At 45.9% G+C, this 16,260-nt stretch overlaps 1 protein-coding gene across 2 annotated transcripts; it reads left to right on the top strand.

Moving 5' to 3' along the window:
• Positions 1-3,005: 3,005 nt before the first annotated feature.
• UBXN6 (UBX domain protein 6) lies at positions 3,006-13,793 on the top strand. 2 transcript variants are annotated; one of them, XM_074978162.1, is made up of 11 exons: positions 3,006-3,213; positions 7,078-7,235; positions 7,624-7,685; positions 8,702-8,833; positions 9,237-9,334; positions 10,501-10,576; positions 10,656-10,740; positions 11,414-11,633; positions 11,764-11,894; positions 12,630-12,775; positions 13,161-13,793. In XM_074978162.1, the coding sequence occupies exons 1-11, from the start codon at positions 3,203-3,205 to the stop codon at positions 13,287-13,289; spliced, it is 1,248 nt and encodes a 415-aa protein (XP_074834263.1). In that variant the 5' UTR covers positions 3,006-3,202; the 3' UTR covers positions 13,290-13,793. The 2 variants fall into 2 exon arrangements, with proteins under 2 accessions (XP_074834263.1, XP_074834262.1); XM_074978161.1 differs by lacking the exon at positions 3,006-3,213 and adding an exon at positions 3,251-3,436.
• Positions 13,794-16,260: the final 2,467 nt, after the last annotated feature.

Raw genomic sequence — 16,260 nt, 5'->3', positions numbered from 1 at the left:
GACATGGAAGGAGGGAGGTGGTAAAATGGAGGGCTGAGTATTAGGGAGAAAAACATCGTAGGGCAGTATGGAGGGTTTTAGAGTACAGGGCTGAGCTATACAGGGAGATAAAAGATTAGAAGAGAAATACACTGCTGTGTGCCTTTCATGTCCCTCCCTTACTGCTTTGCTCCATTTTATACCCTCCACTTCCTTGGTTTGTTTTGTCTCTTGGGCTCAGCTGCGCATTTTGGTCTGCCCTGAAGCACTGATTATGTTGGGAGACTGATCAGACTGTGGTTGGTATGGTGTAAAAACCCATACACACAGATCACTGTATTCTGGGGCATTTCCCAGGCTGGTTGCAGGGGGATAAAGAAGCCCTTATTAAAGGATAAGGGGGTTGTATAATGGGATGGCGTCAGTGTTTTGTGTTTCACCTTCTCTGTTGAGGTTGTTTGATATTACTTCCCCAAAGACTCCCTAAAACTAAACACGATGCTTATAAATTAATGATCTGGCCAGAAGTGAGTGGTAAATTATTAAAGACCCTCCCCCATGTGTATCCAGGTACCTCAAGCAGTGTGAGGAGGGACCTTCTGGATCGCTGTCTCTGGAGATGTTACAGAACTGAATTGTTTTCTTTTTCCTGTTTCAATGGTATGCTAAGTCTAAGCTAGAGTTGAAGTTGGTATCGTCCTTGATCTTATTACAGTTCTCAGTGAAACGCCCTGGCTTAGTGCAGGTGATCATGTCTGTCTCTGGTGGCTGGCTCTAGCAAGCATGAGAGCCTGCTACTGACTCAGCAGGTCAGGCCTGACCCAATACCCATTCAAGCCAATGGTGTTCTTTCAGTGAACTTGAATGGACACTGGAAAAAAGGTGGCAGCAGGATGTGTGTTTAGATCCTTATGTGACATCCACTGAAGTCAATTGAAACCTTCCGCCACCCTCAACAGGTGCAAGATTCAGTCCACAGCCCCTTGCTCAGGAGCGTGGAAGAAAAATCTCATCTCCCTGAGTGATGCAAGTGTTGCCATAGGCAACAGCTTCCTCTCTAGTGGGGGGGGCTTGATCCCCCACTCTGCCCAGGCCCCTCCCCCACATCATTCTGCTCCATCCCCCAAGTGCAGTACACCCATCCCTGCTCCCTCCACTCCCTTGCTTCCTTCCTGAGCCTCCTGCCTGCTGCAATAGTTGTTCGCAGTATGTGGGGGGTGCTGAGAGTGAGAATGAGTTGAGCCACCAAGAGGAGCTGAGGGCAGGAGAACAGAGGGGAACTTGGCTGCTGATGGGTGCTGAACTCCTGCAGATTTTTCTCCAGCCCTGAAGCAAGTCAGTTGAGCTGGTTTCAGCAGTAAGGTGGCTGCGCCAGTGCTCTGATCGCAGCACAGCTGTATGGGTCCGTGACTGCATGCATGGCCTTCGTGCTAACTTGCCTAAACTAGCTGGATATGCCACTGAGGAGCAGAGATTTACACAATGAAAACATCTACACCCCTGATTTAAAGGTTTGCATGGCAATTTTCCCCCTGGAGAGAGGGTGAGTGAAAGAAAGTATCTCAGATGTTAATCAGGTTGCTTAATGCATGACTGGAAGGCACTGAAATACTGAGTTGTTGAGGGTGAATTAAGAACCTGTGTGCAGCGTCCGAAAGCAAGTGAGGTGCTTTAGGGAGCAAGTGAAATGAGAAAGGTCCTTCTTCAGATGCTTCCCAGTGTTCTAAGATCCAGACCCTGCAAACTTATGTCACCTGCTAGAGAGTAACAGCAACGAAAGGTCCTGTGGCACCTTATAGACTAACAGAAAAGTTTTGAGCACGAGCTTTTGTGAGCTGATGCTCAAAACTTTTCTGTTAGTCTATAAGGTGCCACAGGACCCTTCACTGCTGTTACAGATCCAGACTAACATGGCTACCCCTACGATACCTGCTAGAGAGTGTGTGTTCCAGACCCCCAGTACTGAGAATATAAGTTGATTTCTGCCCTTGGCTAAATAGTCTTGGCTCTTTATCTCAAGGTGTAGCAGCTTGTGCTTTTAGATCTGGAAGTGCCATTGAGACAGGAGTAACTGTAGTGCCATTGCACCAACAATGCTAACAGGAGTGCTGGTGTGAGTAAAGGTTGATGTGATGATGTAAAGGCAGGGGGAACCAGGAACAAAGGTGGGGAGGGGGCTGTGGGAATACCATGAGGTGGGGAACTGGGGACTAGTAGGGGGCAGTGGGTGCCAGGCGTGAAGGCCTCAGGAGCATAATGTATGAAGGCTGGAATCATGGCAGGGATGGAGCTGGGAGTAGGCTGATTATGACCATTCTTCCCTTATTTTAAGGCAGTGATTCTCAACCTTCTTTTCCCACTTGTGGGCTCCTAAGATTGTGAAGTGGAGGTTCAGAGCCCTTTGAAAATATTAGGCTAAGTCTGCAGACTCCAGACTGAGAACCACAGCTTTGAAGGACCATTCCTTATTTCAGTGATTTGTCCCTTAGGTTGACCACCCTTTTCTTACTCATGTAAAATGTATTGGAAAAAATAAGTCTGATAAGTGGGAAGACTGATGCCTGTGATCACTCCACTGTATACCTGAGGGCTGGTGGAAATGTGCACTGCAGAGAGAGCAGTGCCCCTTATTTTTCCTTTATTTCTGTCCACCAAAGGTGGCCACCCTCGCTGGGGGCCGGTGCAGGGGGTGCAGCAGGGAGAGGCAGGAATGTGTGGGGGGAGGAGATGGAGACGGTGGAGGGAGTGAAGGTGGCTTCCTGAGCTGGAGAGCGGGTAGGAGAAGGGGCAGCAGGTGCTATGTGGGGGTGGGGGCCAGAGAAGCAGTGAGGGCCGCGTGTGGGGTCGGGGGAGAAGGGAGGGTGCCATGCGTGGAGCTGGGCTGGGGACAAGGGGCGGGGCGGTGTATGGTGGGGGGGGGGTAGAAGGGGCGATGTGTGGAGTGGGAGGGGTGAGGAGGTGGGGCAGGGCTGCAGGAGGTGGGGGCGGGCTGAGGGGAGGAGGAGTATGTGTGAGGGCGGGGCGGGGACCGACACGCGCCGGGCCGAGTAACTAGAGGTCGCCACACACCCGCGCTGCCAGCGTTTGGCGGACCTCTCGCACCACAGAGAGGCGAAGAGAGGCCCAGAGCGTCCCAGCGAGGCCCCGTCACACTGGCGGCGCGTGAGGTGATGGAAAGGCGCAGGCCCCGCCCCCCGGAGCTTCCCGCCCGCTCCTCGGACCGATGGCCGCTCGGTAAGTCACGTGCCCGCAGCAAGAGGCGGGACTTCCTGTTGCCGGCGGTAGAGGGGAAGGAGGCTCCGCAGGTGTTTCGGTGTGTCTGCGCTCCGCTCCGCCCCGCCCCCTCCCCGGCTCTGTCCGGCCCCGCCGCCGCCATGCGGAAGCTCTTCCAGGACATCAAAGCGGATCTGAAATTCAAAACTGCGGGGCCGGGCCAGAAGCTGACGGAGCCTCCCAGGTACCGGGGCGGGGGGGGAGGGGCGTCGGCTGAGGGGGCCCAGAATGGGGGGGAGGGGCGGCGGCTGAGGGGGCCCAGAATGGGGGGAGGGGCGGCGGCGGCGGGGGCTCGGGAGGGCGGGAGGAGGCGGTGTTGGGGTCGGGGAGCAGCTGGTGAGATGCGATCCGCTCAGGGTGATGCATTCAAAGCTGTGGGTGCTCCGAGGCGTCCAGTCCCGGTCTCCATCTCTTCCTGGGGTCCGTGGTGCTGTTCAGCTGCCGGGGAACAAATCGTCTTTCCTTAATCAGCTGCTAGGTGGGTCGCCACGCGGCTCCCTCCCTCTGATGCAGCAGGCGGTGCCGTGGTTCCCCCTTGCTCTACTGCTCCAAAACGGGGCGAGCTCTGGGCACACAGCAGTAGAAGAGTCTCTGAGCTGGGGTCTGCAGGCCAGACCACACGTAGGTTTGGGGGGTGGGGACTGGACTTCCCCAGTGAAGTGCAGAACGCACCATTAGAGGAACAACTTGTCTGTCCCACGAAAGCTCACCTAATAAACTATTTTGTTAGTCTTTAAAGTGCTACTTGACTGCTTTTTGTTTTGAACTTGTCTTCCGTGTGGCTTTAGAATCAAAAAGGCTTCCACCAAGTGGGGAAAAAATAGCTGGGAAGGAGTGATTTTGTTTATGTATTTCATCTGGATCTGAGTCAGAGCTGCTGACTCTCTATGTCATAAACACACTCTTTTTTTTTACTCCTGTTAGCTGAGCAGTAGCTGGTACAGCAAAGAACTGACCGGACCCAGTGCAGCTTCAGGGAATACATTTTTTTCAAATTCTGACCACAGAGTTGTTGTTCTGGGGGCTGATTTTCAGATACAAAATTAAGGTTTTTTTTCAGTGATTAATGAAGGAAAAATCATTTGACTTGTAAAGGAATAGGGAGAGAGTTGAGACAAGAACAGAACTTTAGCATGTTGTGGATAGTCACCTTTCTGAATATCATTGTACTTCAGCTGTTCACGAAATATTTCAGCTAAGTGCATATGGAATAACATACTGGGAATTAAAATCACCATGTCACCTCCCTGGCCAGTGTGTGGCATTTAAAGTTTGTAAGGCCTAGCATCTTGAGAAAAGTCAAAGAAAAAATGATTGCTTGTGTTATATAAATTCAGGGAAGCCCAAACTCAGCTGGTTCAGGAGATCGTGGCTGGTAAAATTGTCTTGGAATACAAGCTCCTTGCAGGCAGAAAGAAAAGGTAGCTCTCTCTGGGGCACTTTATAGACTAACAGATATTTTGGAGCATAATCTTTTGTGGGCAAAGACCCACTTTGTCAGATGTTTTTACTTTTTTAATTCTCATTGGTTTTCTGGATACAGACTAACATGGCTACCCCTTTGATACCTGTCACCATATAACTCTTTGGGGTAGTAATAGTATCGGAGAGGTAGCCGTGTTAGTCTGTACCTTCCAGAACAATAAGAAGTCTTGTGGCACCTTATAGACTAACAAAATATTTCCATATCTTATATGCTCCAAAATATCTGTTAATCTATAAGGTGCCATAAGACTTCTTGTTGTTGGGTAGTAATGTTATTGATGGACTAGTTCACATGGCTTCAGGATCAGTATATATTTCAGAGTAAGTTTAAGATACTAGACCAGTTCACAGCCTAGTAATGGTGAAAGTGCATATGGACTGGAATTGTAAGTCTGCAGTGGCCTGGCCTACTCAGAGCTGCGCTATGTATTTGCTTTCTTTCAGTGTCATTTTAGTTTCCATGTGATTTTTCACATGCTTGATCTCAGCCTTGCTGCACTGTTCAAATACACTCAGAGAAGGCCAGAATCCCCAGTTCTAGCCTAAATCCTGAAGAAATCTGACTAATAAGTTTGTTTAATAACAGAACTTTTCAATACCAATATTTTTTAAAAGTTGCAAGGGATTTGTTGTTGTAAATATAGATTTAATCCAGTTTGTTCTGGTTTTCAGGGAGAACTAACCCAATTGTATTTATTGCTCAAAACCGGGCCATGAAGGTTTGATTGCCCTACAGCTGCTGAGTAGCAATGCTACCTAACAGGAGCAGCAGGTTGCTTTGTGACCTTATAAAGCTGTTATGTCACTGAGCATTTGTAGTTACTTCCAGTTCAAACCCATTCTTGGAGCTGTCCAGTGTAGTGTTGTTTGGGATTATAGTCTGGTGAGGGTGGATGTTTATAAGAGCAGCTGGAAGTGTTATATTCTATTTCCTGCTAGCAACACACATTCTCCATTCTAATGCTATCTATACTTTGCAGTGGTTGCAATCTTCCAGACTTGATTGAGTATATGTATACACAGCATCCCTTTCTCATGTTTTAATGGGAGAAGAATATCTTGGGGAAAACAGTCTCTTAGAGGGGAAGATGCCTTTTTTCTGCCTTAAAGGCATGAATCTTTGTTAAAAAATCCTGCTTGTCTTCCGTCTGTCTTGATTTTGATGAAGGATGCCCTAAATGAGTCTGAGGTGTTTGAGTAACAAAACAAAAATAATAAATAAATTTATTTATATAATTTATTATTTATAACCTAATAAATTGTTTTGTTATCCTTTAAAGTGCTACAGGACTGTTCTTTTTTGTTTTGTGAAGATAGACTAACACGGCTACCTCTCTGTGCCTATGTTTGAGTTCTTATTAAAGCAGGTTCGCAAGGAGCTCCTCTTTCAAGTTTGAGTGAAATAGGGGTTAATAATTTAAGTCTGGAAGAAATCTCATTCTCTAGCAATTGAATTCCTTCTAGATGTCCATAGTCTTCCAGGGTAAACAAGACCTGAAGCTCTAATGTAAAAGCCTTTTAAAACCCAACCTCCATCATCTCCTCAAAGAGTTTCTTTTCTATGTAACAAAAACATAGCGTGTCTTTCCCTTTTCTGCAGATCATCTTTAATCAAAGGCTCAGGGCTTGTCTACACTTGTACGCAACAGCTGCAGCCCACCACTGTAGTGCTTCAGTGTAGATGCTAATTACATGAATTGAAGGGATTCTCCCATGGCTTTGGTTAATCCACCTCCCCTAGAGGCAATAGCTGCACTGATGGAAGAGTTCTTTTGTCTACATAGCACCATCTACTCTGTGGGTTAGGTCAGCATAGCTGCAGCTCTCAGGAGTGTGGGGGTTTTTTCACATGCCTGAGGCACAAAGCTTGTGGTATACTTTAAGGACACCATCAGAGTTAGCTTACCATTTTGGAGCCCCTTCAGTTGGAGTTTAGTTGTACGTGCTCATGACTCTGAAATTCAGCTCTTTAAGTTGCATTACATGCAATTTGTTTAACCTTGAGGAAGAGTTGCTTGAAAGGTCTTCTGTTGTGTCTGCAACCCAAATACAATCTCATAGCAGGACAGCCAGAACATGAAATTGATCAGGCTCCATTTTATTGATCAAAGGGAGACAGTTAATATAAACTAGATTTTATAAACCTTCTAATTTTAATTATCTGTAGTCTGAGTGACTGAGGTAAGGGGAAGTACACAAATCCTAACTTGCCCCTTTAATTGAGGTGAAAGTACATCTCACTCTACTCACTGGTTTATCTGCTTCCAGCTGACTTCCTTTAGGGTGCAGGCTGGCCTGCTAAAGCTGTTGATTTATTTTGTGCCTTTCTTTATTCACCAGGGAGAGGGCCCCCAAAGAAAAGTCAAAAGCAGTGACCCCAAAGCCTCGCCAAGGACCCACAGATGAGGCCCAGATGGCAGCAGCTGCAGCCTTGGCCCGGCTGGAACAGAAGCCCAAGCCTTGGCTCCCTTCATCACAAGATGCCATCAAGAATCAGGGTAAGAACAGAAAGAGGTGCCAGCTGGTCCAGGGCCTTGACAAGCATATTTGTCAATTCAAAGAGTGCCCATTTCTGGGGAGTATTTTCACCGGTCTGTTTGTTGGCCCAGCAAAACCTGCACTCATCTCAGTAGGTTGAGGAGCTTGTCTCCTGTAGTTTCACACCCCATGGACAGTTTTACACAACCGCTAGGTGCACTCTTGGAAGTGAGGGGTTGCAGTCTCCTGAACCATCATGTTCTGACCCACTGCCAGAGGCAAGATACCAAAGGAGCTAAACCCACCTGCCTCATTCAGCATTGTGAACCCTAACTGCTGCTTTCCTGCCCCAGTTCAGTGTAGTTTTTTGCCACATCTGCCGCTGTAACCAGGATTTATGTCTCATAGTGAAAAAGGAGCTTTTGGCTGAAGCAGCAGCAAGTGAGAGAGGACTCTCTGCTGATCACAAGGTATGAGGTGATGCTGCCAGTCAAGAGCATGTGACCCCTGGACATTTGAGAATCCCTGAGTTCAGAAGCTCAAGCATCTCTAGGGAAGGGGCTGCCAGCCCAAGTGTGGTGGGGACTGTGTATTTCAGTCTGACTTCAGAAAGGAGCAGAGAAATAGCTGTTCAGAGAGGGGGAAAAATACCCTTTGGTTCATACTGTGAATGTTTTTTGTTCATGCTCTTCTGCAATCTGCTGGTTTGGTGGGGAGTGAGAAAGAAGGACGAGGATTAAGAACAGTTACACTCTTCTAGACAAACTTTTCACCCCCTTTCTTTTTAAAAACTCCTTGTCCAAAACGTTGCTTGGCTAAGCCTGAGTTTCGCTGCGCCAAGGAGAGTTACTCCTATAGACTGGTCCTTGGCCAAATTTGCATACCTCTAATGGGTGGTACATTATACCACAAGCAGTCCATCGAAGTCAGCAAGACGACTCTGGATTAAGGTGCTGGCTGGTATGAGTAAGGATACTGGAATCTGGCCCTCTGTTGCACTGGCTGGTGCTAAGCTCAAAGCCACATGATGAAAGTAAAGGAAGGATCTTTTCTTATGGCTGAATCTTTTTAACATAAGTAGAGATTACGGGTATAACAGAAGTGCTGTGGGAATTGCCCTTGTAACTCTTTTCAGGGCTCTTTACCCTTTTAGTTATAAGCGCTTTGCAAACCTCAGATGACTTGATTGGCAGCAATCGATTCCTCTGGTTTTATATGGGGGGCGGGGGTCTGTCACTGGTATCTTCTCAGGATGCCTTCAGTACCTCTCATTGTGTTAGAAAGGATCTGAGACAAGCTTTGGAAGCATGGCACAGTGCTGCTGAATAACCCGCACAGTCCAAAACGTGTGCTGATATGAGACTGGCGTCTCCTCTCGGCATAAGTTCCCCGGATGGGTGACATTGGCAAGAGAGCGGTGCGTGGGGGAGGTGGGTGTCAAACATTCTCCCCTTTTGAGTTGTTTGATTTCAACTCCTTTCTTCAGGATCCCGTGTCTGCCATCGAGGAAGAAACAGGAGGACTGTCAGTGTCAGGGGTCTATTTCATTTGCCCACTAACTGGGGCCACCATAAGGAAAGACAAGAAGGAAGCGCACATAAAAGAGGCCATCCTCTTGGTAAGTGAGATCCTCTGCCAACCACAGATGTCCACCAGTTCCTGCCTTCACTCTGTCGCCGGCATGGTTCCCCGGTGTAGTATAATCCTCAGGTAGCTGTGGTTTCAGCCAGATTCCCAGGCAGCCCTGGGCTTGAAACTGTGCAAAACAACATGTTCTGTCCTTTACCATCATCTTTCAAAATCACAGTCCTCTGCTGTCCCCATTTTCTCCACCAAAGCTTCCAGCTCTGCAAGGACCATAAATCTAGATAAGGATAGTGGTTGACAAATGCCTGCCCCAATTCTTTCCTCTGAGCTTGGCAAGAGACTGTCTCCAGGACTCCATTCAGTCTGCCCCTCCGTTTCTGAAATTGGCAAGACAGTCCCCTGACCCCTTTGTGACTGGTTCCTGTCCTTCTCAGCATTCCTCTAAAGACCCAGTGGCTGCCTCAATCATGGAGATTCACACCTTCAACAGGGACCGAGAGAAAGTGAAACTGGGTGTTGAGACCATTGCTAAGTAAGTGATCTGAATTCCTTGTGCAGCTTAGTTCACAGGTGGCCTGCATGAAATCTGTCACTTCTCCAGATGAGAAGTCAGGGTGAAAGCCAGCGCACCTTTCCCAGAAGCTTAAGGGGAAGGGAATTTTCTTGTGGTCTAGGTGGTGCCTGAGGGAAAACTGAAGGTGAAGATTTGGAAATATCTCTTAATAATGAAGTCTTAAATAGTACCAAGTGGGTAGTCAAGGGGACAGAACTTGTGAGTGGGAGATGGAATTGATCAGGCATAGGGAACCTAGGTTTCCAGCTTACTTGGATCTGGCCTGTAGTGTGTCTTGCTGTCGTCTGCCCCACCTGCCTTCCAGGGTCTGACTGCAAGCGCAGGCAACCCAGAGCCTCACTCCTCCCTCCCCCGGGTCTGGAGTGTGAGGTTACTGGCAGCCAGTGGGGTCTTTTATGTATTTAAGAGCCAGGTCAGTGAGTTCAGCAGTGGGGGGGTGGAATAAAGTTTTTTTTTTTTTTTCTTGTTGGGAGCCAGGTTAGTTGTGTGCGTGGGGTGTGTGTGTGTGTGTGTGTTTTCTCTCACTGATGGGTAGCCCCCATGTGAAAAAAGGTCCCCTGCCCCTGGACTAGATCATAAATGTGGTCTCTGCAGGTGTAGAACTTGGTACACCTAAATGAACCATCTCTGATTGACATGTGAATGCATCTGAATGAGGCTTTGCTTGCAGACTGGTTGGGGGTGGAGTGGGGGAGAGGCATAAATACCAGTTACAGCTTGTTTCAAGCTGTCAGGAGCATAGCAAAAGAAGAGCAGTCTGGATGCTGGCATGCAAATAAACCCAGTAGTCTTCAGCCATCTTTTCATATTGAGAGGACTTCTGCGTTTTTAGTTATGTCCTGTGTGTTTACGTGCCTCTTCAATGGGGAGTTCTAAAGACTCCTATCTGGAGAAGGTGGTTGAGGCTATTAGTGCAATGCGTGAGTGTTCAAAAATAGACTTGGTTTGGGATAAACAAGCCTGGGAAGGATGTTAGTGGAGGAGAGGCACTTGGAAATCAATTTGGACCATGTAATGTTTTTTAAAACTTTGATCTGGGGACCAGATAGGACCCATGATTCATTAGTAATCTGAGTATCCATGCCTGTTGTGAATGAAGTGTCTGAAAGTCCTGTCTTCTGCAGGTATCTGGATAACATCCACCTCCATCCAGAGGAGGAGAAGTACCGGAAAATCAAACTGCAGAATAAAGTGTTTCAGGTGAGGTTGCTTTCTGTTGCCCTACTGAGGAAGTCTCACTAATTAGCAGATTAAGTCTAACCCTCTTCTTATCTTATAGGAAAGGATAAACCCTCTAGAAGGGGCACACAAGTTTTTTGAAGCCATTGGATTTGAAAAGGCAGCACTGCCTATTCCAGGACAAGGCAAGAAATCTAACTCTGTTAGACTTGAGACTGAGATCAGCTACTTGAGTGGTAGCAGGGCATGTTGAGAAGACAGCTTTGGTTACTCTAAAGCAGTGGCTATCAATTAGGAGTATGCACACCTGTGAGGTATGTGCAGGCTTTCCAGGGGGTACATCAACTCACCCAGACATCTGTCTAGTTTTACAACAGGCTAGTCAGTGCAAACTAAAATTTCATAGCAACCATGACATGTTATACTGCTGTGTGTACTGTACACTGAGATGAAGTACAGTGTTCTAGTTGATTTATTTCTTAACTATACAGTAAAAAGGAGAGAGTCAGCAGTTTTTCAGTAATGGTGTGCTGTGATGTTTTGTCTGATCTTTTTTTTTTTTTTGTAAGTAGCTAGGTGAAGTGTAACTCAGTATATTTGACACACATCAGACTCCTGAAAGGGGAACAGTAGTCCACAAAGATTAACAGCAGACTGCAGAGTACTGCTCTACATTGTAACATCACCATTTTACCCACACCCTCAACCTGCAGCTTGCTTGTTGCCCCAGGTGATGTGTTCGTGGGTGTGCTTTCCATTAGCTCACAGGTAGCAGTGGATATGCTCCTAATGTATGGGGAGTGCAGTTAGGATCGAAGGGAAAAAGGGTACTTGAGCCCTCTCCTACATGTGTTTTAGAGACCACAGAAGAGTATTATGTGCTGAAGGAGGAAGCGTTGACTAAACTGCAGGACCTCAAGAACTATAAGGAGAAGTTGTTGAGCTCTGAGCCAGTGAAAGCCCAGTTGGATCGCCAGCTCTGTGTATTCAAACCCTCCCCTCAAGCTGCCCAGTTTGAACTGCCCCATGACTTCTACAACCTCACAATAGAGGAGCTAAAACGAGAACAGCGGCTCCGGTGAGTGGCCTGTAGTACTAAGCACTGCTTACTCTAGAAGGATCTGCATAACTGGGGGGAGGGGGATGGTCCAACCGTGTGGCTGTGGGCTGGGGAAGTCTCACTGCCCTTCCCTGCCTTGTCTATAAAGGACAGAAGCTGTGGAGAAGGCCTCTATGCTGAGGACAAAGGCTATGCGGGAAAAAGAAGAGCAAAGGGAAATGCGGAAATATAACTATACACTGCTACGAGTCCGTTTGCCTGATGGATACATTCTACAAGGTAAAGAATGGCCAGACCAGGCCTTGCAACTTACTTACACAACCCAGAAACCTTCTGGATATTCAGCTTTGTATCTTAAGAGCAAGAACCATAAGCTTCTGGTGGGACCGTGGGACATAACTTGGCAACATATGGGGATAGAATAACTAAACCTGCTGGGTTTCTTCTAGCTACTTCATGTCACTGAAACACTGGGGTAACTATTTTTGCAGCCTCTGTAGAAATGTCTAAAACTCTTTTCCTCTAAACAAAGGGTGAGTATGAAGATCTGGGATATCTTTGGTCAGCATCATGCCTTGATGCACTCTAAAGCTGTATGTTTCCATCTGGTTAATAGTAAAGGAGCAATTTATTGGCTTGGTTTGTTGATTTTAACTCATTGGGGGCACTAAGCTGAAAGTGACTTTGCAGGCTGAGGAACACCGGTTACATTCTTCAATAGGAGACACGTCTGGAATCTTGCAGTGATGTTACTGAATTGATCTTTTCCAGGGTATTTTATTTTTAGGTTAGAGGTACCACAGTAACTTAATTTTGTTGCTCTGCTTTGCTCTTGGGATGACCAGTGTATTTCTATGAATTGTTTGTTTTGCATAAATAACAAACTTGGTTCCTCCTCTGATGAACCAACATAACATTCTCCAGCTCTGCAAACTGAGAGCAGCATAATGGGAATCTGCTTGTTAAGTGGGTTTTATCTTAAGTAGAAGAACACTCTGCCTTTTCTCATGGTAGGGACATTCTATGCCCGGGAGCCAGTATCTGTGCTCTACAAATTTGTGAGAGAAGCACTGCAGGATGATTGGATGCCCTTTGACCTGCTTGCTCCTGGAGGTATCAAACTGACTGATGAAAACTTGGCATTCAATGAGTGTGGACTGGTGAGTAACGTGACCTAGATGAAGCTACTCCCAGCAGATAAACTATTCAGGGAAAGGAAATTAGATTGTAATTCTGTTCCTGGGATGGTCTAAGTTCTTGGTTATCTGCTGCTCAATGCAGTTAAACTTCAGCCTGGTCCTGAGCTGTACCATCTCCTGTCAAAAGGGTTTTGGAAAGCTTTGGGAACAAAGCTTAGGAGTCTTACACAAGCTTGACCTGTGTACCCTGTTTGCCTGCCTGCTAGTGGTGGGCTTCTAGAACTAACAATCGTACTCAACCACATCAAAGAACATTTCAGTGGGTTTAAGATACATGAAATGTTCACTGACCAGCTTCAGTGTAGCTATTGTTACTAATATTCTGTACATTTTCTGCCTGTCTTAGGTACCCTCTGCTCTCCTCACATTCACCTGGGATGCAGCTGTCATGGCAGACATAAAAGCTTCTGGAGAAGAGAAGAAAGGGAGCCCATTAAAACCCAAACACCTTTCTGCTGTCCAGATATTGTCATGAAATAAATAGGACTGGATTCAGGGTTCTTGATTCTATTATGTGCTGTTGCCTCCTCAAGCATGAAAATAGAAGCTGCCTTAACTGTTTGTCATGAACTTGTTTGAGGGAAGACTTCAATTGTATCTAAAGCACTAGGTCAGGTTTCATTACGCTAATGCATTATCTCCAGATCAATAGGAGTGGCTATATAATGGACATGAGGACTGGGTTTAACCAGATTTAGGGCTGAAGACTGTCCTGCCCAGGAAGGAAAAAAAAGTGTTTTTGTAGGGCTCAATGTAAAGTTTTTTTGGTTATGTATATTTAATCTTTTCTAGATCTACTAAAAAAAAATCACTACTGAACTGTTGCAAACAAGGGACAGCTGCAGGATTACCTGATAAGCTCTCATAGTGAACAGGGCTAGTGTTAAGCATTTCTTTATGCTTCCATTGTATAAATGCTGCTAATACCTGTTTCAAACACTAATTGTGTTGGCTTGATTAAATGAAAATTTGGAAATAGTTTCCTGGGGGTCAAGTGATTGGAGTTAAATTTGCTTTATGGTTCCTGTGTTCTTGAGTGAGTGAGGCTGTCTAAACTAGGTTTTGTCAATAGGGCATCCAAAGTTCCAAGGGTGTTCTATTGCCAGTAAATTCACAGACCACCACTTTTGATGCTTTACCCTGAGGAAGAACCTGTCAGACCTGTTGAGGATGTCCCAGAGGGCCTGCTGTTCACAGAAGGGGCTTCCAGGATACTGAACAACCCTGGCTGCTATGCTTCCAGTTGGATGTTTTGCTGAGTAGTCTGGCCAATCTGTCAGACACTTTCCAACAACTCCCTCTAGCCTAAATGTAGCCAGAGGAAGATACCAGATCTGATAGTGTACTGCTGTGTTGGTTATTCCCTATTGCCACCTCTTGTTGCACAGTGAAGATGACATGCTAGTGAACTTGACAAGAAGAAATGGGGAGGTAGAATTATCTAGAACTGACAACAACAGCTTGAAGGTTCTACCCTAGCATCAGCTAAAATGAGCACAACTAGTGAAATGCTAACATGAGCTTGAGCATACTACTGTAAAGGTTACAAAAATGGCTGTTGACAAACTTCACTGCCACTTTTTCCCTAATAGTGAAAGCAAAGTACAGAAGTCTTACACCTCCCCCCCCATTGCATGCTCCTGCTCCTGGAGTCAGTTCTAATCCTCACTGACAAAGGGGAATGTAACCTGCAGTTTGAGGGAGATGTGATTACTAAAGTAATTTCACTGTTTGAGAGTCAAACTGTCCCTAGCTGTAAGAGCTTCAAGTTACTTTAGCCATGAAATTTTCACAGCTCAATTCACTGTCAGAAGCCCTGTTTATATAAAGGTGTGCAAATTCTAAGTTTTTAGATGTGACCCTGTGTGTTCATTTCCCTCTCACTAGCTGTTTATAAACCTCTCCTCCATGCTGAGGTTAGGGTAAAATAAGAAAGAATTGCTCCCCTTTAATATTTAGTGATATTAGTGGGTCTTGAGTAGAGCTGGGGCTGGCCCTTGAGTTCAAGATCACTAAAGACAGACAGCCTAGAAGGCTACAGAGCAAACAGGAGGGTTTCAGAAGGTTTAAGTTTCTAAACTATAACTAGGAACCATCACATGCCTGTAGCTCAGTGATGGACAACCTCCACCCTCCTAGAGTTCCACCTGCAGCTTGCAGGTGCTTATTACCCCTCTTGGCTACTGGGGCATGAGAGCCTTCCCCTACTTGACATTTTTGGCACCCTGAATTCAGTGGATTTATACTCCTTACTGCAACTTGAACATAAAATGACAACTCCTGGGCTACATCTACACTAGAAGCATCTGTTAGGGTAATGGACAGAACCTGTCAATAGATTGTATTTACACACAACTTGGACTGTTAGACCTGCTAGAAAGCAGAACTGCAAAGAGTGCTGTCAACAGAAATGTCTACACTGCACTTGTCAAAAGTACTCTGTCCAGAGATTGTTTATACCTCAAGTTTGAGGGCTGTGTCAAAGAAAATGCAGAGTTCTGTCAAGACTTTGTCAACAGAATGATTTAAGTGCGGAGACAGTGAGTTTTGTCAACAGAAGGGGCCTTCTGTTGACAAAACTCAGTGTAGACACAGCCCTCTGGTTTACTCATAAAAGTCTTAGTTGCCCATCATTGGTATAGCTGATGGCAACAGGATATCTCCACATTCCCTAAAACAGGTAGTATAACCGCCAGTCCAGAAAGCTACATAATTACCTGAATAGACCATATTTTTCAGAAAAACATGGTTCTGTAAGAGGCAACTTGTTCTGTGTATTTATAGACTGATCCATAATCAATGCTAGAAGAGGCTAATGCGCCCAAGGCATAAGACCTAAAAGTTGAACTCAAACATTCAGACTGAAAATACACAACTGTGTTCTATTACAGAAGTGTCTTTTTAGACATCTATAGTTCAATTATTGATTCCCAGCAATTGAAGCAGGAATTACTGGATCGCATACTAGAGTGTTTAAGACAGACTCTGAAAGGTCAAATTTCCTTTTAGCCAATGACCAATATTTAAGACTGGCAGAAATAAAGCAAAAAAGCTGTGGGTGCAGAGTTGCATTCTCTCATAGGCTCTGGAGATTGTCAAAGGATAAGTTTACCCACCTACTTACAGTATATTACTAGATTCTTTCAAATTGCAAACAAAAATCTGTATGTTAGACACTTCAGTCTTTCACCCAGATTCAGTCCCTTTGGACTGATATTAGTGCTTCTCAGCCTTTTATGTGCCAGGAACCAACTTGCTGCCTTTCCACACAGTTAGGGAGACTTCAGAGACCAGTTACCATCCACAGATCTGTTGAGAAGCATTGGCCTGTACCATCTCATGTACATTCTCTCCTAGCCCCTACAGAAAATTCATCCCTGGTAATGCCCCTATAGGGAGACAGACCAGAAACAGGACAAAGATACAGGTAGCAAATTCAAATATAA

The sequence above is a fragment of the Carettochelys insculpta genome, chromosome 27, assembly GCF_033958435.1.
Source record: "Carettochelys insculpta isolate YL-2023 chromosome 27, ASM3395843v1, whole genome shotgun sequence".
Lineage (NCBI taxonomy): Eukaryota > Metazoa > Chordata > Testudines > Carettochelyidae > Carettochelys > Carettochelys insculpta.
This window is presented reverse-complemented; position numbering and strand designations above follow the sequence as displayed.

What these genes read in the sequence shown, in the direction of transcription:
- UBXN6 (XM_074978161.1), top strand. Translation starts at nt 3,354, where the DNA reads ATGCGGAAGCTCTTCCAGGACATCAAAGCGGATCTGAAATTCAAAACT. An exon ending in AAGCTGACGGAGCCTCCCAG is followed by an intron (nt 3,437 to 7,077) that starts GTACCGGGGCGG and finishes TTTATTCACCAG; the next exon opens with GGAGAGGGCCCCCAAAGAAA. An exon ending in TAAAAGAGGCCATCCTCTTG is followed by an intron (nt 8,834 to 9,236) that starts GTAAGTGAGATC and finishes TGTCCTTCTCAG; the next exon opens with CATTCCTCTAAAGACCCAGT.